This window comes from Neophocaena asiaeorientalis, unplaced genomic scaffold (genome assembly GCF_003031525.2).
Source record: "Neophocaena asiaeorientalis asiaeorientalis breed wild unplaced genomic scaffold, Neophocaena_asiaeorientalis_V1.1 scaffold218, whole genome shotgun sequence".
Lineage (NCBI taxonomy): Eukaryota > Metazoa > Chordata > Mammalia > Artiodactyla > Phocoenidae > Neophocaena > Neophocaena asiaeorientalis.
The window spans coordinates 13,902,659-13,925,144 of NW_020172818.1; the positions used below are offsets into that span (position 1 = coordinate 13,902,659).

Sequence of the window (22,486 nt, forward strand, 5' to 3'; positions counted from 1 at the left end):
TTTTTTTTTTTTTTTTTTTACAGTTTTGTACATGCCCCGTAAGTAAATTTCTTTAATAAATACACTGTTTTCCAAAACTGCTTTTTTAATAATTGCACAAGCATACATACACCTTACACAAATATCTATTAGAAAATTTAATAGATAACTGCACAGTTCAGAATAGGAGAACACTGTGAAAGGAGTACATTTTGTGGCCCATGTTCCTGAAATATCTCTGACTTCCTCACAGTTGTGAAAATGGAATCCCTCCTAACAAAGTAGCTGTCTTTTATTCACTAGGAATACAGATCTCAGTGTGAAACTGCCGAATTTAATAAAAACAAAATCTGAAACATTTAGCTGTACATGAGAACCAACTGTTTGATATCACTGTGAATCTAGCCATGATCAAAGACCCACTACAGCTTTTTGCTGAACATATTTGACCCTGAATAGTGTGCTCATTTAACTGCTTTCCTTTTTTCATTATTTGATTACAGATACTACCAGCTTAAAGACTTTATTTGCTTTAGTATTAATTATATAACTTACATGCCAGGGGTTCTGAATGAAAGGAAGGGAATATTCCTTTCTTTTAGTGATTGCTTAATATTAATTCATAGGAAGCCTACCATCTCTTGCTCCCTATAAATGTATTTAGAAGAAGAAATTTGGGTGTTGCGAATTAAGCAACCAGGAGACATTTTTATACACTCTTACCCTGGGGGAAGACTATTACTGTTTTTTCTCCCAAGGATGGACACATTTCTACTTGTAAATATGCCTCTACTTATGCACAGACAGGCAGAATCCATCAGAAAGCCACTTTGGGTTGAAGGCCTGGAAGGAGAAAGATTTGCACTCTGATGTTCTTGTGATGTTAGGGTGCTGAGTGACAGCTGACAAAGGAATGGGTCCACTGTACTACCTGCCAACACCCCAAATACTTTCCATGGTCTCCCCAAATCCTGATAGAATATGGCATCTCCTCATCTACACCCAGAGAAGGCAAGACTCCTGTGTACACAGATAGACCTCTCGTACATAGTTTTTTTATTTGGCTTATCTGATATGTAATTGGTAAGATGTAATTTTTAATCAGATCTACATCTGATTGCTATCTTCTGAATTTTCTTGATACTGAATATGAAACATATAGTGAGGAACTTTTAAAAGTTACATTTCATTGGTATTTTAGAATCATGAAAAATGTAAATCTTTCAATCCCTCAGGGCTGTAATGATACGCTTTACAAGTTCTCGATACATTGACTTACAGGGGAGATAACTGAGGGGAGGCTGGAAGAGTAATATCTTTCAACATCACCAAAGAGAACCATATATGCATCCTACATTATATAAATACAGTTTAACCAAAAGCATAAAAAAATGGGCGGTTTAAAAAAGAACAATGTCAAGAATAAAAACACATAAGAGAATTCAAGAAAAGCTGCACTTCTCCATATCAATACTCAACAGATTTTCTTTCATTAAAAAATTGAATTGACACGTAAAAACACGACATTTTACAATATACAGATTCATTAATTCTTTAAGAAAACAAACAAAAACACATCAGACATGCAATACTAGCATGTATTTTAGACTCACGGTACATTGCTATGAGACCTTTATATGTTACCGTATGCCTAATGCAGCCTGAATAAAAGCTTGTTTCAATTCTGTAATAACAATCATCATTTTCCAAAAAGCCAGGCAACCTTACCATTCAAATGTGAAAGTAAGTTTCCACTTACTTGCAATTCATTAGCAAATTGGTTAAAAAAAAAAGTCAAATAAAATAAAACATGGAACAAGAAAGAACTCATACAGCTCTCATTGGTCCCACAGCAGAAATAGAAATTCCAACTAGAACCTTCAAAGGAATATACATCAGGTAGAAAGCTATCTCAAAATTAATATACATCACGTTTTAATTTGTGATAATTCTCTTATCTAAACATGGATAAGTGTAATACATAATGAATTTTCTTCAACAAGTCTACTTGACAGTAACTGTAGACCTTGCATTCAGATCGTAGGCAAGTTAAGTCACATTGTTTTTCACACTGGCGTTTGTAAGTGCCTTCTCCACACCCAACGATGAAGTGCTCTTTCTGAGTTTAAAAAAGTCTCCTCTGTCCGTATTATTTCCCATTCAAAACTACAACTAGCCTTTTAAAATTATTCATCTGTTAGTTTTTCTAAAACTTTACAGTCCTTTTCATCACCCTTTCTCTTCTCAAGTTATTTTTCTTCACATAATCCATGTTGCTAACTTTTCAGCAGGTTTATGGATGTCACGGGCTACAATAGCTGGCTAGTGACTAGAGGACAAAAGTTACAGTAACATGGTAACTTGGATACTCTATGTGTTTTTGCTAAACTCCGTTTTATTCCTGACGCTGAAAATAGTCTTTCTAATCTGGCAGAAGCAAAAAAAAAAAAGAACGAAAGGAAGAAAGCTCTTAGGGATCATGTCATCACAAACATTTGTCCTAATGGGACAGCCTTAAGAACCCTGACTGCCAGAAGAAAACCAAACGCTACCTGAAAAGGTAGCACGGGTCCTATGAAGCATTAGCTCCTTTTGTTTAGGGGCTGTTTGCATTTATGGAATTCCACAGACTGTGGTCCTGCCTTCTCAGGAATGAAAGCATCCAGTGACAAAAATGGGAATGGAAGCAATGGAACATTCTACTAAGGGCCTAGGGGAAGGCCACCACTGCAACCAGGAGGCTGTGAGAAAGGAAGATAAAAAGAGATTTAAAAGCCTCACTTTCATGAATGTATTTCATTCTTTTGAATTTAAAAATGTACCTAGCCATGCCTCAGGCAGGAGGCCTTTACGTATTCAAATTTTAAAACAAAACTACCCTTTTAATATCATACATGGAATTTAAACATTTGGGTACATTTTATTAAGTGTTTATTTATTTTCTACCAAAAAAAAAAAAGAGCAAAAAATAGACAAACAAAAAAATACATACAACCCATGTTGGGCTGGGGAAAAATAAAGTCAGTCATAAATTTCTCCCCTAAGATATGATACTTTATCCTGTATCCTAGAAAACAGTTTAAAGAAAAAAAAAATTATACAACTGATTCTGCATGTTCCAACTACTCTGAGTACTCCGCCTTACAGTGCCACCCGAGACAAGTCAACTACACTAAGGATTTGGGAGGTATACCCTTCTGTACAGCTCGTTTGTAAGCAATGCAAGTGCATAACCACTACTCTAATATAGTGCTCAAAAGATTAATTGAAACTTTCCTAACATCTTCCCCTCTTAGAACAATACAACTGAAGGTAATTGCTGGATGCATCATCGTCTTTTAGTCTTATAAAACTTGGCATCAAGTCTCTACGGAAAGATGCATGGCAAAACATGCCACTGCTGTTGCTGCTCCTAGAAACAACTGGCAAAAGATATTTAAAGCTAAAATTTATTGCTCCAGATTTAACTCGCAGAACCAGACTGTTGTGTACAAACTGTTAATCTCCATAGATGCTCAGAGATGATTGTCTCCTTGTGTCTAAACACACAAAATACAAGCTGCTATCTGTACAGTTTACAGTACTGAAACACATATATTTGAAAATGAAGTATAGATATGTACTTTGCAAAGATACATGATTTTACAGCAGGGGCTTACCCAAACTTATTTTTTACAGCCACTTTCAAAATAGACAACAACTTCACTAGGATAGCTAAATTACATCAAAGAAAGAATCAGGGTATTGAAAGTAAATAGACTGGCCAATTCCCCAAGCTCCCAGATTATTTTTATATGTCTTTTTTCTTTTCTTTTCCTTTTTTTTTTTGAAGAAACCCCTATACATAAAATGAAAATAATATCTGGATATTTTCTTCAGTGGTGGACTAAGCAGTTTCTTAAAACAAGACATTTAGTTTGCCTTTCACTTCCAAATGCCTTGAAAATAAGATATACTACTGCTTTAAAAGAACCATCGGAATGCTTCAGCGCTGGGAACAGGTGTTCTCTATAAAAAAAGAGCAAGAAAACAAGTTAAGCTTTCTTTCTATGTCAATATAAAATTAGATTTTTCTCCTTTACACTTCAGTAATATTTTCAGTCAGCTATACACAACATAATGACTTGTATATTTCAACATTTAATAAAAAACAAATGTTTAATCTTAGAATATTATAAAAATTAGAATACTGACTTTAATGATAATTTACTAAATATAATGATTAAAACATATTGGTCTAAAAAATATAGGACACACAGCCTAGAACATGGATGGCAATCAGAAGAAAGGGGGAGGTTCAAACTATTAGCCAATAGTAGGAAGACCAGATACAGTATATACTTACATCAGCCTTACATAGGCTGCATTTTAAGTATGCTTGCTAGAGCCAGCAAGCATACTTAAAATCTGTATCTGCTACATACATATGCAGCCTATGTAAGGCTGATGTTCAGAATTCAGTGAAGTAATTTCTTTATTCTGGAGAGTTTCTTTTACGACAGGACAACAAATATAACATCAATATTACGTCTGTATTTAATAACTACTAATGCTAAACATTCCTACATATAATGGAATGAGAACTATACGGACAAAATATACCACTATTTTAAAATGTCTGCATTTGCAACGAATTAATGTCATATATATGAGACAAACTTATAACTAACCAATGATACTCAATGGAGCATAGCGATCCTTTTGCACCAGAAAAATACTATAGTTTTCCAAAGGAGTAATAAGCCAGCACTAAATGTATGAGCAATCCTTTTAACGAGAAGCTTACAGTTACTGTGGGGTTTTTCGCTGGATAAACAGTAGTTAAGCTATCAAATTTTCCTTTATTTATTAACGCTACAGTAATTCATCATGCCATACTCCTCTTTATAAAACAGAATCACATGAGTACACATTGATGATACATGAGGAAAAACAAGCTAAGAGTAAATTTTCCCGTAGGGCAAAAAGCAGTTGATTTTCTTCCTTAGACCTGTCCAACAAGCCTGTGTAGCCTATAAGACAGCTGCTATAGACTAGTAAGTATGTAAATTGGTATGTTGAATATTACCAAAACACTGAGTAGGTATAAAAGAACACACACACACACACACACACACACACAACCCTTGTAAACACATCTTAAGACAGTGTTAACAGCACTTGAATTTTCAGAAAATACATGAAAAATTCTACTACAAACACTTTAATAATTGAGCTTAGCTTTTATTTACTTTCTCATATATGACTTATTTGGTTGACAAAGTCCTACTGCAGCAATGTCATCTAAAAATAAAACTGTGTTAATTGAGATGTCAAACGAAATTTAAATGAATAAAATAACCATTTTGGCTTATCTGTATTAAATAGAAGTTTAAAAAAACTGTGCTCATAGTCAACATGATATATTTCACAATGAACGTGTTAAGAACAAACTAACGCTGTCTAATTCAAGTTTACATACAGGTATACAAAAAATATTAAAACTTGTGAATATTTTCTAAAATCACAAACAGAAAGGTCCATTATTCCCAGAAAAATAGTACTGACTAACATTGTACTCCCTACTCCTCATGGGTTAATCTGTCTTCTTCTCGCCAGTTCACTACGCATACCTGGATCCCCATCATTTGACTTGGTTGGTGAGAAAAACCCCTTTACTACTTTTAAAAAAGTAACTTTTAAATGATATATGTAATTATATATGCTCATTACACTTATTTAATCATTATTAAAAGTACTGTATGAAATAATAAGAAAATATATTCATTCATCTTAATATTCGTGCTTTACACACACACATATATATATAAGCAGTAAATGAAAACCTAGTTTACACCAGATGCTAACTTGCTGCCTGATGCCAACTAAGAATAAATTTTATATAAGTATGCATACTTATATAAATGTAGTCATTTTTAACAAGATAAGTTAGATCTAAGCATATCCATGCATTGCAGAATCACACATGAAAAATAAACATGTGCATATATATCCATATATATTCACATTTATGTGTACAGTATGTGACAAAGAGATGCCAACTTACTCTCAGATGCCAACTGGAAATAAGACTGTAAGTATATACTTATATATCTTGTATCCTGATAAACATATATGTTTATGAAGATAAACAGAAGAAATATATGGAGCACATTTTTTAAATGAGATGAACTCCTTATGTCTTAGTTTCATTTTTAAATCTCTCTTCCAATTCTTGGCTCTTCCTGTGCCCCTTTCCACCACTCAATTTCATCTGCAATATTTAGGAAAAGCAAGCTTTATAAAATGCCACCTGAGATCAAAGGTCATTGTTGTGAGGAAAAAGATAATCGCTTCTCAGTGCTTGTTAGCACTAAATAGTAATTAGATAATGCCGATATGAGAAAAGCAGAGAGCTAGTTTTCTTTACTGACATGACCTGTCACAAAATTGCACTGTGATGTGTACATATTAGTATATATGCAATTTTGAGACCAGTATGTATCTCCAAAAATAAGGATACAGACAATTCATTGCTACAGGGAAAGGGAGAAGGTAAGCAGGGATGCACCTATTAAAAATTATTTCTCCCTTATATTAAGATCTTTGAGGTTGAACCCTAAAAATGATTAGTTGGGAAATCACCTAAAATATGTGAGAAAATTTAGGAAAACCACTGGTGCATTAATTGGAACAAATCTTCAAGGCATTCACCAGAAACTTGAAGTGAGGATTCTCTAAGTTTTGTTTCAGGGTTAAAAAAAAAAACAAAACTCTTCAGCATCCCACAGGCCACACAAAACAGATGTATATCCAATCTCCTGCCCAATTTTCACTGGGCTCACTGGAAATTTCCTTAGGGCCTGGATTGATTCTTTTAAGCCAGAATGGGGGTAGCAACACTGTTTTCATATGTAAACCATTGGGTTAAATTATGGGTTCTAATTAAGTCTGTCCTAATTTGGGGACATATCTTCTCTAATGAGGTCGTCTTTGTAAGAGGACTTCTATTTTAAATGGTTGGGGGGCTTCACCACACCAATGTGGTGGATTAAGCACCCTAACTAGCTACTTTCAGGTTATATGAATTCAAGAGTCCCAGCTGGGGAATCACATTCTTGATGAGATTACAGTGACTTTCTGGATCTCAGTGATGCTTGCAGGAAATCGTTATCCTGAGTGACAGGGAAGCCAGATTCTCCAGGAAGAGAAGGGGGTGGGGAGGTAAAGAATATAATTGAGTTGATCAGCATTGTTTAAGGGAGTCTTCACCGCTCACACCGGTGCAAACACTGGCAAACAGCAGCCTTGCTCCCAGGAGGCCTGGGGAGAAACCTGCAGCCCCCAGTTCTCCTTCTGGTACTGCTGTAAAGTGTGGTGTTCCAGGGAAATCACCCCTACAAGAGCCAGACCCAGAATGACCTTCAAGTTTAAAGGAATGCCTTCTGTTTTCCTCCTAAATAACTTTAAAAGGCAAATTATTGAATAAAATAATTATATAATCCAAACCTAAGTACGTTTTACATTTACTTCTTTAAAAAAATGAATACAAAAATTATCAATATGTCTCTGGCAGAAATGTATTTCAGCTTGATTTTCATTAAATCAGCAATGAAGAAAAATTAAATGACCTAAAATCAGTAAACATCCCCAAATCCGTTACCTTAAGAATTTGAGCATAACTTTCTCTTTTGGTGCTTGGTAGGCAGTCATGTGAACTGTGGTATCTTTAGGTCGGGCATGCACCTACATACTCTTGTTTAAAATATGTCAAGCCTAATAAAAACTCATCTCCTAAAAACTGAAATTGGGTATCTATACTTTCCTACATATGAATTTATATGGGATTGGCTATTCACGTCTAGCTAGATACAATATGTAAAATGTTGCAGTATTCAGTTGCAGTATTCAGTATTCATTTTTAATAAAGCTAGACATGAGTTTTTAAAGAGCAAATAAAAGACAACTCGATGCTGAAATTCACTTCAGAATGCATAAAAGTTATAAATTGAGATAATAATTAAGACATTAGCAAATTCTGTAACTAAAGTTAACTATATCTTTCCAATATTTATTCATGTAGTTTCTAATCCAAAAGTCTCAGTGATTCACCTAGGCCTTCAGAATTCTATTGTGAAACAGGATGGCTCTAATACAATACTTCCCAAGCTGAAGTCAGTATTTTGGGGTACCATTATTCTTAGATTAATCAAAAAATAATTTCCTGTTTCCCCATTTATTATTAATTAAAGAAACATAAACACCCAATCATTTTCCGATCCCCATATAATTATGGGAAGTATGCTTTTTCCAACCAAAAGCAAAGCAATTTCGAATTGTAGTTAGCCAATACAGCTTCTTATACACTCTTTTGTAATACATACATTTCAAATAAAAACTTTTGTTTTCACTGTGAGAAGCTCCACTATAAGTTTCTTAGACTTCTGAGCATCTAAGTCCTTGAAATTGGAACCCCTCACCGCATTTGATTTACCTCTTTGCACTAGAACTTGAAAACCTTAATGAATCACTGAAATTCTGCAACAGGAAGTACATGAATAAATATGACAAAAAAAGAATAGCAGGAATCATTGTTTGCCTTTAGACATTTGATTACATTTTGTTTTGGCTTCATATGAAACTTTCAAAATTTGGGGCATTGTACCTGAACAAAAGGAAAAGGATTCCTCATGGTTAAAAAAGAAACTACTTTTTTTTCTGATTTGATTCACAAAAAATGCTAAAATATCAAGTTATATAGGTTCTTAAGTTTTGTACCAACAAAATTTCAAAACCTAATTGGAGAAATGGAAAATTGTATTACATATACTGTACAATACTGTGAATGTGAAGACACACACACATGCACATTATTACAAATTTGGATGATCAGTAGTTATGGTCTAAAATGATACCTAGTAAATGTTAGAGACTCCCCAAGATGTTTTAGGCAAAAATATTTTTCTATATCCTATTTACAAATAGTATATTCTAAAAACCATAATCCAATAACTATAGTAGAATTATTAGCAAGCACAGGTATAGCATAGTTCAGTAAGTTTGAGAGAACAATTAATTTATGATAAATGATAAGCTCACAGCCCAATAATTTACTGTTATTATAATAAAAAATAACTTTATATTTTAACAATTCCAATATTTTAAAATATATGGATTAATGTAAGTATACACTGTTTCCCCTTTTCAAAGTACACCTAACTTACTTTCTCATTCTGTCCTGTTGTAATTTACATGTATCATATATGTGCTGTCTACCAGATTAATTCTTCTCATAATTCAGATTCATTCATCATATAACTGTACAAGTCTTTGGTATGCTCACACCTTATTTTGGCCATGATCCAGATGTAAACTTAAAACACCTATCAAATACCACTAATGGGAATATTAGACCCCTCTTTTAAAGGGAGAAAGCACCAAATAAGTAACTGCTTAACTTTTATGACTCACATTTTTGGAGGTCTTAAATATGATTATAAGGAGCATTCCACTTTTCTGGTTTCCAAACTGACATTTGGAGCCAGGATTTCTCTGATTAATGGTGGAACTAGAGATGGCTTTTTCATTAGGATTGATTCCCTGTGGGCTATTGCTCCTGCTACTTCTTCTGCCTTGCAAATATGAGGGCTCTTCCTCTTCCCCCCTCCTATGAGAACACCACCACCCTCCCCATCACCACTGTGATGGCATGACTTTAAACTTAGCTAACTTTTGTAAATGGAAAGATGAGATTATATACTATGTTGGAAAGGTGCTAAATCAAGTCAATATGGTGGTAGAGCCAGTAAGGAAGACAACTGTCCAAAGGTGTGTGTGTGTGTATATGGGGAAGGAGTGGGTTGGTAGGAAGAGAAGTAACAGTTTGACACCAAGATTCCCACTGGCCCAGAAGTGGCCAAAAAAGGCACCCACTTTTGGCCTCAGTATCTAATGTAACTACTTGATTTAGGCAAGTGTCTTGATTAATGCTATATAGGACTATATTTCAATTGCTTTTGGTAAAAACACTTCAAACCACATCCTTCCAACAATAAGCAAATTTATTGTGTTACACATGGGTAGTTTAGTGATTAAAATATTCTTGGATTTATAAAAATAAACTATAATAGGGATGGTACCAGGATAAGCAGAAAGAGAAAAAATTTTCAACAATCCATAAATTTAAAAGATGCTTTTGAAAAACTATTTTATATATTATTTTTAACCTATGTATAAGAGGAAGTGTGAAAGGAAATTAAAAGTAAAATTGATATTAAAAAAGCAAAAATCAGGTTAATAAAATCAATACTGTCAAGAATGATTAAAATATCTAGAGTTAATTTTATTTATATATGCCAATATGTTTAAATCTTTATGAAAAAATATATGGTTATATGATAATGAATCTGAATAGACATACGTATATATGAATGTATGAATTCATATATATATATATATATATATATATATGGCAGACACAAGTTAAATAATTCTATCTCCCCTCAAAGTCACTCTACTGATTCCTGTTGACTACAACAATACCTTTAGGTGAGATCATTGCTAATTAGCTATTGAAAACACCACCAGCATTCTTTTCATGACCAAGTTGTTGGACAATTTTTTAAAATTTTGGTTATTTTTTTAAAGCAGACAGTGAACTGTCACCTTTTATTGAAGAGAAGAAATATTCACATAAAATGTGAAGAAATGGGAGGTCAGTTAAAAAACTTGAGGTAATTTTTAAAAAAATTTTTTTGAGGTGATTTTTAAAACCATCAAAGCCATGATTTGGACAGCCTCTAACTTCTATTCAAATAAAATACAATAGTTACACCTAATCTCTATAAGAAATTCAAATTATGGTGCTTCTTTTTGATTATTAGAGATGTGGGAATTTGAGAAATATTCATTTTTTTCTATATTACATAAAAAGTGAAAATAAGTTTAATAGAAAATTCCTCTTGGGCTGAGTTCTATAATATTTTGAATGTAGTCACTGAACTTCATTTGGTTCAGTATCTTCTATGACAAAAAGCCAACCACTGAGATAGACCCAGTCTAGAAACCAAAGCATGTTTTATGTCCATTAATTGCTTGGAGGAATTTAGAGAAAATTCCAAGCATTTCACAGTCATTAGATATTATCAGCAAAATAATGTACTTGATTAAAAACTATACTTCTGAGAATCACATGTTGCTTGGAGTATTTCTTTAAAAACAAAAAACTTTTTAATAACCGCAATTGCCAATACACTGAATGTTTAAATTCACAGTCATGCTGACTTCTTGGTTTCTTCCCTTAATTTTCTGTTTAAATAATAAAATTAAAAGGTATATAGTCAACAATTTTAATTTAATCAAGTTATTACATGTTACTTGGCTCTTTAGAAATGTATTTTGGTTAATCTCCCTCATTAAGAGGGCATACACTCTGAAGCAGTCTACATTAACATGGTATCACCATATCTTGTTCTAGAGCAAGTCCTTAATTTAAGAGTCAAATTTCTCCTCAGGGAATTTCCATGTACTACTTCTTTTTCTATGTGTATCATGTACTCCATCTTCATGCAAACAGAGTCACAATCGCATAGTTAACTAACTAGTAGAGTAAATTAATAAGCCTAACCTTTTTCAGGCACAGGATTTATAAGCTGTAGTGATTAATATTCTTTTCATCATTTTTCTGGACTCTTTTCTATATGTGCAATTCTGTATTTTCCAGGAAATTCTCTGTATAATCCCTTAAAAATTACATTGATATTTTTGAACAGTTAGTTGTTTATAGATGCTGATGGCCTCTATCTCCCTAAACACCATCATCAATTTTTAGCATCAGTTTTCCCATCTTGGCATTTCTATGTTTCTAATTACAGACTTGAGCAAATTACTCTTAAAGAGAAATTAGGAGGAAAAAAATCTAGTTAGTTTACATGAAACTATTTTATCCACTATGGTAAATGAAAAGAAAAAATGCTGAGTGGTTCTAGTGAATCTAAACCCAGACTCATGGCATCTTTAAAATAAAATTTGAGGCATTAACCACTTCTACTAATTTCTTATTTAAACCAGACTCAAAACGATGACCTTGAACATGACAATCCTTTCTGCCAACATGCTCCTTTCTCATTTCTCTTTAATCTATAACACTACAGTCTGCCTGTCTTCCCTCTCTCCCTCCCTCCCTTTCTTCTTTTCTTCCTTCCTTTATTTCTTTCTTTCAATATAGCTCTTTCTCTTATTCAGGTCATACAAGGGTTTCCAGTACTCTGTAAAATATGCTTGATATAACAAGACATACTGTAGATTCTCAGTATGTTCAAGGCAAGAATTCCTTTTTCTTTTCTTATTCCTTGAAACATTCTGGAGTACTAATAGAAAACTTAATACTACACAACATAACCACATGAGGTAGCCAAGTAGAAACCACAGATAGCAGTATGTGTTTCTTATCTAGATCTGGGAACAACTAGGCCAAGGATGAATTAAGGAATCCCAAGGCTTTTAAATAGGTGTGAGATTGCTTTCAGAGTTTTCTAAAGTTACAATTATATCACTTGAAATGCGTCCATTATTTGGGGCTGAGAATTAAGAATGTAAGTAGGGAGCTAATTATCTTGGATGAAAGATTAAGATGTAGAATTAGGGAATGACATAGGTATTTTAAAAAGGCAGTTAGGAATAAAGAAAAGTTTGAGTTCCTTAAGCGAAGATGTGTGTATGTGTATGTGTATGTATCCACAGCACTTACTACAAATCTCAGAAAATAACAGTTCCTACCTAAAGATATGTTGAATTGAATTGAATTTATCAAGGGTTTGCCATGTGTTTAGTATATACCATGAATTCATGAATATACCTTATAGGTACAGACCTGCCTAGGAGAAGTAAAGACACACTGCTTATAGAAACACATTTACATTTTACTTTTTATCTTGGTAACATTGTTCCATTTACAAATGTAATTTCTTTCCTCACTACAGATTTGTTCAATAGTGTTGTGGCTGTCACTAAACTAGTGTTTTTCAAGCTTTTTTGACTGCAATCAACAGTTGGAAATACATTCTACATAGCAGCCTAGTACATGCATACACATACATTTATGTGTACATACATAACTGAAACAAAAGTTTAACAATATGTACTCTTACTACATGTGATACACATATATTTTCTGCTCCATTCCATTCTATTCTATGTTCTTAAAATCCTAGCGATAAGCCAACACATTGGTTTTCATGGACCACTAATGTGTTGTCACCTGTAGTTTGCAAAACACAACTTCACACCATACAAATAACATGTACATGTGAAAAGCATCACATGAGGAAAATCCAAAACCACTCCACTTCATAACGCATTTAACTCTATGGATAGCAGCCTTACATAGAAGAACCAATATGTATATCCTTTGGCATTTTAAAGGCTAGTGTTCTCTATTTTGTTTTTCATGACTGACAATTAGAGCACACTGAGTGTTTCTGAGAAGATGCCACATCTCACTTTGCATTCATCTACATACAACTGAGAATTTTATCTCTTTTCCTTATTCTCAACTCCATTAAAACCGTCCTTGATCTCATTTAACCTATAAACAAGAACATTTCCCATAGAGAAGTCTTTGCCCAGCAGTTATTTTTCTGCCACTGATTCACCATCACTCATAATCATCATTTCCAACTAAATCTATATAGTCTATTATCTTTTAAAAATTTACTTCATCTCTTTTCACTCTGTAAAGTTTTAAAGAAAATACATCTTCTCCAGAATTTGCCAGATTTGCTGAAATACAGAAATGCCCATGACTCTTCCTGCTCTATAAACATTTATCCCTTTCTTCTCTCATCCTACTTGATCTCTATCCTTTTGATACTATCAATCATCCAGAGGCTTTTTTTAAGTCCTTGAGCAAGAAGCAGCACTTTCACCACAGTTTCCCCCATAGTTTGACACTTTTCTTAACTTGCTCCAGAACGTCCTCTGAAATATGAGTTTAGATGAATATGACACCTAAATGGAATCCCATCTTCCACCCATCTTGGAAGTATTCAGTTACACTCGGGAGTTATTCTACCAAATGTTTCAAAGGCATAAGTAAACATAATAACATCAGCTAAAACACAATCTGTTTTTCCTTGTCTCTAATTCAGCGGCCACTCCACTGAACTTTAGACTCAGCTCTGACTCCCTAACCAAATGTATTGAGTCAAGCATGAAAACATTATCTCCCCCCTTTATTGTTTCCATTCTCTGCAAAACTTCTATAACTGCTTCAGCAGTTATAGTCAGCAAAGCAGACTTCCATACCCTATCCTGACAGAACTTCTTCTAGATACTGCATTGCACCCTGGCTTGAATATCTCTTTCTCCTTCGTTTTTAAAGCTTTCTTGGTTACTATTCCAAATCTTTTAGGGCTTATCACTATTTTCTCCCAGAAAACCAACAGCATTTTCTATTATTGCTCACTAACTTTCTTCATTTCATAAATACTCTCTTCTTATTAAAAAGAAAAAAGAAAAAGCTCTGCATAGTCACTTCACTTTTTAATCTCAAAATGTGTATCTACCTGTTTAACTTCCTACACACTCACTCACACACACACACACCCCATCTTCAAAAACAAGAGTAACTCTACAATTTTCCAGTGTTTATAAATATGTTCTCCAACCAGAATCTGTGACAAGCATTTAATCATTTCTTACAATGATTTTCTAAAACTCACAAATGCACATTTAGAACAACTCCTGTGTCTGTCCAAATAAAGGAAATAGTAGCCAAAAAAAGGTATTGAGTTGAAACGCACATACACACACACACACACACACACGCACACACAAAATCTATTAAAAGATACAGAAATTTATGGTAGTGGTGTGCCTTTGGAGGAAGGAGGATTTGTTTATCAGGTTTATCTCTTTCCAAGTGAAATCATGCCAGATCTTTGGTGAACTGGATGATTAAGACAAATATTCAGAAAACTCAAAGCCACAAAATAGTCTACATGGGCTTTAATTTCTGATAACTATAAGTAACTTGTTGGTATACTGAATTATCTGTAAATGTAATTGTCTTCTCCTCTACTTTTTATTGATGACTTTAAATTAGGAACGAGAAATCGTATAGCATCTTTCAGTATACAAAGAACATGAACCTACACACAATATTAAAAGTTGTAGTGAAGGTTGGTATTACTATGTCCATTTCACAGTTGAGGAAATAAAGTTCAGAGAAGTAATGCTGATGTAGCTAATATTGTTCAACTGGTAAGTTACTTGAAACGAGTGGCTCTTCCCACAATCTATCACCTAACTGTAGCCACAAGGGCCCAAATATTATTTTTAATTATAAAATAAGTGAAAAGCCAAGAAACTAGTAGTTTATTTTTTCTAAATATAATTTATATTTGGTTTTATATCAGCCAAAGAAATGCATCTTTAGCTATTAGTTCTTTGGAAAAGCAGTTGTTTGCTTTGCCACTGTCTTCTGAGTAAGAAATGTAACGTGATATTGATAGGTTAAAGATCAAAAAAATAGAAAAACAAAAAAATTTCACAGGTTCGCTCTCATACCTGGCTATGGATTCTTATGCTCTTGAAATAAATTAAGAGAAAGCCTTGAAGTTTCACAGAGAAAAAAATATTTCTCATAATGTTTTAGAGTAGAAGTTAACAAGCCTGCTGGGATCCTTTTAGCCCCTGCAGAGCTAAGTCTTCAACATTATTAAATGTCTGTCGCATCTGAAGTATGCTGCAACATAACTCAATAAACAACAGAAAACATGTGATGCTGAATAGAGGGAGGCTTTTCGATTATCCTGCAGAATAATTCAATTTCAGGACAGGTGTTTGCATGTGATGGAACAAGATATGACTGAAGGATAAAACCACCTGTGTGTCCCTCCCTCAATATTTTGAAACTACTAAGGACAATAGCATAAATGCTAGATGAAAAAGTATGTTAAGAATGAGCAGAAGCATTGCAGCACAAATGAAGGAATACAATTATGCATGCACAAAATCCTCAAAATTTACACTGATCCCACCAAAGAAAGTACTGTCTTGAAAACAGGTTTTTGTTAAAAAAAAAAAAAAAAAAAAAAAGATATTATCTAGAGTGCTCTACTTCCCCAGCCAAGATCATCTGATGTTCTAATTGGTGACTGAAAAATCACACTTATAAAGGTGAAAGATTTTACCATTATTTTGGGCTCATTTTTGCTTTTAGAAATCTAATCCAAAAATAAGAGGAAGGGCTTCCCTGGTGGCGCAGTGGTTGAGAGTCCGCCTGCCGATGCAGGGAACACGGGTTCATGCCCCAGTCCAGGAAGATCCCACATGCCGCGGAGCGGCTGGGCCCGTGAGCCATGGCCGCTGAGCCTGCGCGTCCGGAGCCTGTGCTCCACAGTGGGAGAGGACACAACAGTGAGAGGCCCGCGTACCGCAAAAAAATAAAAATATAAAAAAATAAAAAATAAAATAAAATAAAGAGGAAAACTGAAAGAATAGTCCTTTCTCCAACTTGCATATTTACATGGGCCTTTCAATAAATCTTGAATTTAACCTACTAATTTAAGTAGATATTTTTATATGATGAATGAGCTCATTTTTAATATTTGTAAAATATGAATAAAAATAAATGTAAGAGACTGAAGCATATCCAGGCTTGTGAAACTTATTGGATAGTAGGACATTTTGTTACATTTTTCCAAAGCAAAATTAAAAAGTGAATTGTTTTCTGGTAAAAGTAAACTACATATTCAATCTGACCAATTGAGATTGAACAGTAAGTTCTAAGAGCACCAACTACTTCAGATGAGTTTTTTTTTAAGATACACTTCAACCTGTTCCTGGGGAACACTCCAGTAGTTTTTTGGTTTACGTTTATATCCAGAGGGAATATTCTACCAGTGTCTCCAGGATCACCCTGACATAGTTCTTCAGTCTCCAACCTTGTACTCTAGAACAAATATGGATGAAATGCCCATGTCTTTTTACACACCTTTCAGTTTTTAGTCTTACAGACTATTTTACTAAATTGTCCTGTATTTGTCAATCTGTAAGTCTGCACTGTGCAAAATTCTTAAGTATTCACCCAGGAGAACAGTTGACTAAAACTAACGAAAATATGCAGCAATGCTTCAGTAATCAATTAATTAAAAAGTTTAAAAATCAAGTAACTTTTGTTTCCTTCATCACTAGATATACTTTCCATTCTCACGTAAAATATCCAAATACTTTTATATGATTAAAGTCTAAAGTTTGTTGTTGTTATTGGCTTTTTGATTATTTTTATTTTGTTTAATGACGGCTGAACTTCAAACAAACATTCTTATAGGATAATTTACAAATGCTTTTAATTGCTTTTATTCTACTATTCCTAATTGCCATCCAAAAGATTGGTTAGAATTTGCATGATGTTTGGATGAGAAGGGGTATGATTTTCATTTAGGAATTATTTTAAAATGTGTGGTTCTTTTAAAAACAACTTTGACTAACTTGTATTAAATCTAGTGATGGAAAGAATCTCACTGGACTTGCATTACACTTTGATGTCTTGGCAACAAATCTATTTTCTGCCTTTAGTCAAAGCTGAACTTTTCTGAGCTTTTTTCCTTAGCATTTATGAAATTCAGACTCTTTTCCCTATGTTATTTCTATATTATATTCTAGTGTTAATCTACTATCATTTGGTTTGAATTTCTTGAAAAGTTTCCTCTTTCCTTTTGATTAAAACAAAAATGTGTATTTTTATACCGGGATGTTTTTGATTCTTAAAACTGAAAACTGAAAACCCATTTTTGAACTATGATATAAAATGACAAACTGTTGTATGTTGCAGTTTAAGATACGAAACATTTGTATTTTACCTGTAGGTTTTTTTTGTCACAAACTTCCAAATCTTATATGACATGTTCAATTGTTGACCGGTTTTGTTATTTAACCATACAGAGTCTGAGTTTGAGTGACACACCTATTTTATGTGTGGTCTACAAATGAAAAGGTGGGGAAGCAGGTGCCACCTTCCTGCAAAAATCGCAGACAATGCTCTGTCCAGAATTTTACAATTGCCATTTGTGTGGTTGAAGCTCTTAGAACTTAACGTCGTATATAGGAAATGTGTCCCTCCTCCCTTAGAACACTCTTCGAAATCCAGTTACCAAACATGGGGCAATATCTGGATGCTTTCCACGAGACCTCTTAGGACCTCAACCTAACTTGCGGAAAATTATTTGGGGCCCGTTCATTCAGCAGATAAATTTTTAAAAGAGAGAAAAGAAAAGAAAGAAGATGAGATTATCCTTTTTCCTGACTTTCCAGTTTCTCAGTCTCTTCACTCTAATGTTCTTCCAACTCCTGCCTCTAGCTCACAGAAAGCCTGGGTGGCAGCGGTATGTACACTCAGCAGAGAGCCAAGAGCGGGGGCAGGGAAGTCTCCTGAGGCACTGCTTACTAATGTAATTCCATAAATCAGCTAATGGGAGAGAAACCAGATCTGTGTGGTCTCTAATGCTGTCCCACAGAGATCAATCATGTCACCTGAACAATGTTCAGGGACTACGAGGCTGGGGTTACCCACGGGACAATTTTCTCCCTTGTCATATCAGGTTGGGAGATTTAAAAAAAGTTAGATCTTAGTATCAGAAATGTAACTGCTGTGAATATAAAAACTACAGGATTCCCTTTGTATGAGATTACCTTTGTGTGAGACAAAGGTCGGTCATATAATGTATTATCATACTATGTAATCACGTTTCTTAAAATATATGGGAACTTAATATTGATCATTGAGGATACAAGTTTTTAAGATAAGTTTTGCTGCACAGGGGCATACAGAATTTGTAATGACTGCTTTGAATAATCAGTGATAATTTTTTTAGTAGAGTAATTGACTAAATGAATAGCCTTATATGCAACTATACAGTGCTCAGTATCATAGGAAAACTAAGTTTGTTTTATGTGCATTGTTATATGGAATACTATAAAGTGGTGATTTTATTAATATATTTTAAAGGAGTTAAGATGCTCTTAACATGAGGCTAAGCAGGAAAACGTGGAAATAAGTAAAGCAGTTTTAAAAGGAACGCCAGAGGGGAGGCTTTAAAAAATGTGGGCAAGAATCCCAACACATCTATGTGAATCTGTCTTAATTTCAGTTTACTGACCCTGAGAATCTGATTACGCCTCCAGTATTTGGCATGAGAATAAGTCAAAGGGAAAGAAGAGCACATGGGGCTTGAAGTGATAAATAAGAATAGTAGTGATGACTATAATCCAGATATTAATTGATGTCCATAATTTAAAGTCAACAAATATTAGCTACTGAACTTACACCTGAAATCCACAGGTAATATCCATAATGAATCCCCAAATCACCATCCTTAGCCAGGGAGGCTACCTGACATCTAAAACATCTCCACAGATGATGATAAGTTACAGAAACCAAATTAGAGAGGGAAGCAGGTCAGCAGGGGTACTTTTCACCATCCCACAACCACTGCTCCAGCTTTGGTTCTGTCATGTAAACCCTGTCACTCTGACATGCATCCAGCTGGTTTCCTACAACCATAACTGTGTGGTTACACATGTGCTTAAGGCAATCATGCTGCCTTTGCCGCTTTAAAATGACCTAGATAGAATGTTAGCCAATTAAAATTTTTAAAAAAACAAAACTTTTTCTTTCTTTCTGCCAAATTGCATTCCATTAAGAATCTCAGCTTTGAACCAAGAACAATTCTCTGGTAGGAAGGGGTGTATAGCTAGGAGAACATCTTCAGAGAGCTCTACAAAGAGAGAAATGTGTTTCCCCTCCCATCCACACCCCAGTTTCTGAAGATCAACAGAATTTTAAAAGAGAAGAAAAAGTAATACTATGGAATTTTGTGAGAAAAAAGCCTAAGAAACTTAAGGATCATGATAAGTTTGTGGGAAAACTATCAAAAGGAAGAAAAAAGGAAACTTATGAAATTTGTTTAGACTAATAAATCAGCATAGAAACTTGTGCAGAAAACCTCTTGGTACTCACATTAAACTCGTTCAGAGAGGTTACTTACTAAATAAATGAGAATTATTCAGTGGTCCTATCTACTACATACCCTAAATTGGGATGAAGGCAGAGCATGAGTCTAGCAAAAGATGAAGGCCACTTAGCAACACCAAATCTATAATTCTAGATTTTATAATCCTAGATACTATAGTTCGAGAGGAAAAAAAGAAAAAGCTATGTAGTGCTATCAACTGGGCAATAACAGGAGGCTTTAGTATGAACTGAATTTTAACTGCCCATGGGCCTTAGAGACCTAGAGAAGTTATATTAATCCAGAGAAGATCATTGAAAGCTAAAAACTAATTTTTGCCACCTAAGAAAACACATGGACCTACGCCTTTATAATTGCTATTATCTTTGCTTAAGCAGAGTTGCCAAAGGAAATGTAATAAACCACCCTGGAGTAAAGTCAAACTTTCAACAGAGATGGGTTCTTTTATAAAGAGGAATCAATGCAATATGTTGATGGAATTGATCATAATCAATAATGATATCAATATAAATTGATTTTGAGGGAATTCCAAAGTGTTATTTGTTTTGACTTATATTAATACAACTTAAAAAAAAAACTGTATCTTACTTGTGTTCAAACATGCAAAGATCTTTAACTGTTTTCCCTTCTCCTTTTAAAGACCAGTCCTTCTTGGAGAAAACTCCTTTAAGCCATGTTCACAATTTTTTAAAAAAATGTGCAGATTTCCCTCTGATGATAACTTGTGAGAACCACTCTCAGCCTACAATCCAGCCCATTGAATATTCCCTAATGCTAAATCCACCACCTATATATGAACACTTAGCCATCTACTCTGTAAATTATATCAAGAGGCTAAATATGATTACCTGTTCATATTTCTTTACTAAATATGCCACCAAACCCATTTACCTCTGATTTTCCATTTTTTCCCCTTTTGTTTTGATCAGGTCACCATATGAAATTTCCACCAAACACATCAATCTTTGTATTTAACATAATTAAAAGCCTAATTTAACAAGTAATTTAGTGATAATCTGTACGTTGTCTGTTTTAAGGGCATATAGGAAAAAGAAACTATTATTGACCAAATAGGGTGTCCAACAAAACAGTGCTTGGTGTATAGAACAATTTTGTGACTGCAAAATGGTTAATCTGCTAAATGCAGAACCTCAAATTTATATTTTTTGTAACTGAGTTTTAGGAATCATTCGTTTCTAAGCTATGTAAGACATTCTTAAATAAAATTACCATCACTTGCTACAAATTGTATCTATTCTAAGTCATCTCTCCTTAAAAACTGCAAATGGTGTTCAGCTTTCTATACTATATCCACTTTCCGGAAAAATACCAAGTATGCAGAAAATAAAATGAGGAAACAAACATTTTGTCATGGTAAGGAGAAAAATTATCCTAGAAGAGGGTAGAAAATCCCCTTTTGAATTAATGTATTTCCGTTTCAATGATTACTGTGTGTGTGTGTGTGTGTGTGTGTGTGTGTGTGTGTGTGTGTGTTAATGGGAATGTAGGCTTGTGTGCCACAAACTGTGTCCTCACTATTACAACTGGGCCACTAATAAGTCCCGCCCAATAAAAGTATATAGAATGTTATGTGTCCCACCCTTTGGGCAGAGATGCTTTTAAAAATAATAATAAGGGGGGAGGGGTCATTTTGAACCACCAAGGGAAATTTCTGACCATATTGAATGTGAAACTTCTGATTTTTCAAACCAATTACATTAGTTTTCCTCCCGGAGCTAAAAAGGAGGGGCGCCCTCCCCATATGGAGGGCGGTTCCAGGCGAAGTGCAGCTGGGGAGGGTGGCGGAGAGGCCATGACCTCCGCAAACCACCTACAACTGTATCTTACAACCTGAATGAAGCTTAAGGAAAGGGGTACTGCATCTTGAAGCCAGACACGAAGCCCTGAAGGGGTGAGGACAGGGGAGTGAGGAGGGAGGGGGGGAGACTGGGAAACAAGAAATCATCTCCTCTGACCTCTAGCGAAGTGCCAGGTTTTTTCTTTAGCTCTTCACATTTTCTAAATTTGCAGATCTGGTGTCCCGTTTTGCGGTTCCTGCAACTGCTGCAGACGCCACAGTTGATGAGCCTCTTGCAGGGCACGCAGACCCCACACCTTTTCCTCTTCTTCTTGGCCGGGTTGGTTCCGCCAGCTCCCCCCGAGGAGGACGAAGAGGAGGAGGAATGATTCTGCGGGCAGTCTGCCAGATTGGCAATTTGAAACGCACTGTCTGTGACGGCTGCTGAGGCTGCTGCGGGGGAGTGAAGGGCTGTCATGACGATGACCCCTGGAGGTAATGAGATGCCCCCTAAAGCCGGGATAGCGGAAAAAGTCCCCACGCGCTCGGGGAGATTCATTATCTCTGCTTCAGCAGCGCCGCATTTGAGCTTGTTCATGCATTCCCCCGCCAAAGGTCTGCAGTGTTCGGGGGATAAGGTGGAGAGGAAATTAGTATTTGCCATTTGCAACGACGGCTCTGGCGGGCAGCCAGCTTT

The 22,486-nt window shown here is 34.8% G+C and overlaps 1 protein-coding gene across 1 annotated transcript in view; it reads right to left on the bottom strand.

The window, feature by feature from the left end:
• Positions 1–3,900: 3,900 nt before the first annotated feature.
• CXXC4 (CXXC finger protein 4) overlaps positions 3,901–22,486 on the bottom strand; it is a 29,088-nt gene continuing 10,502 nt past the window's right edge. The window contains exons 3-4 of the mRNA XM_024741785.1: positions 21,968–22,482; positions 3,901–3,987 (exon numbers count right to left, since the gene is read on the bottom strand). Of these exons, the coding sequence (XP_024597553.1) occupies positions 3,943–3,987; positions 21,968–22,482 (560 nt within the window). The 3' untranslated portion in view covers positions 3,901–3,942. The remainder of the gene's footprint in view (positions 3,988–21,967; positions 22,483–22,486) is intronic.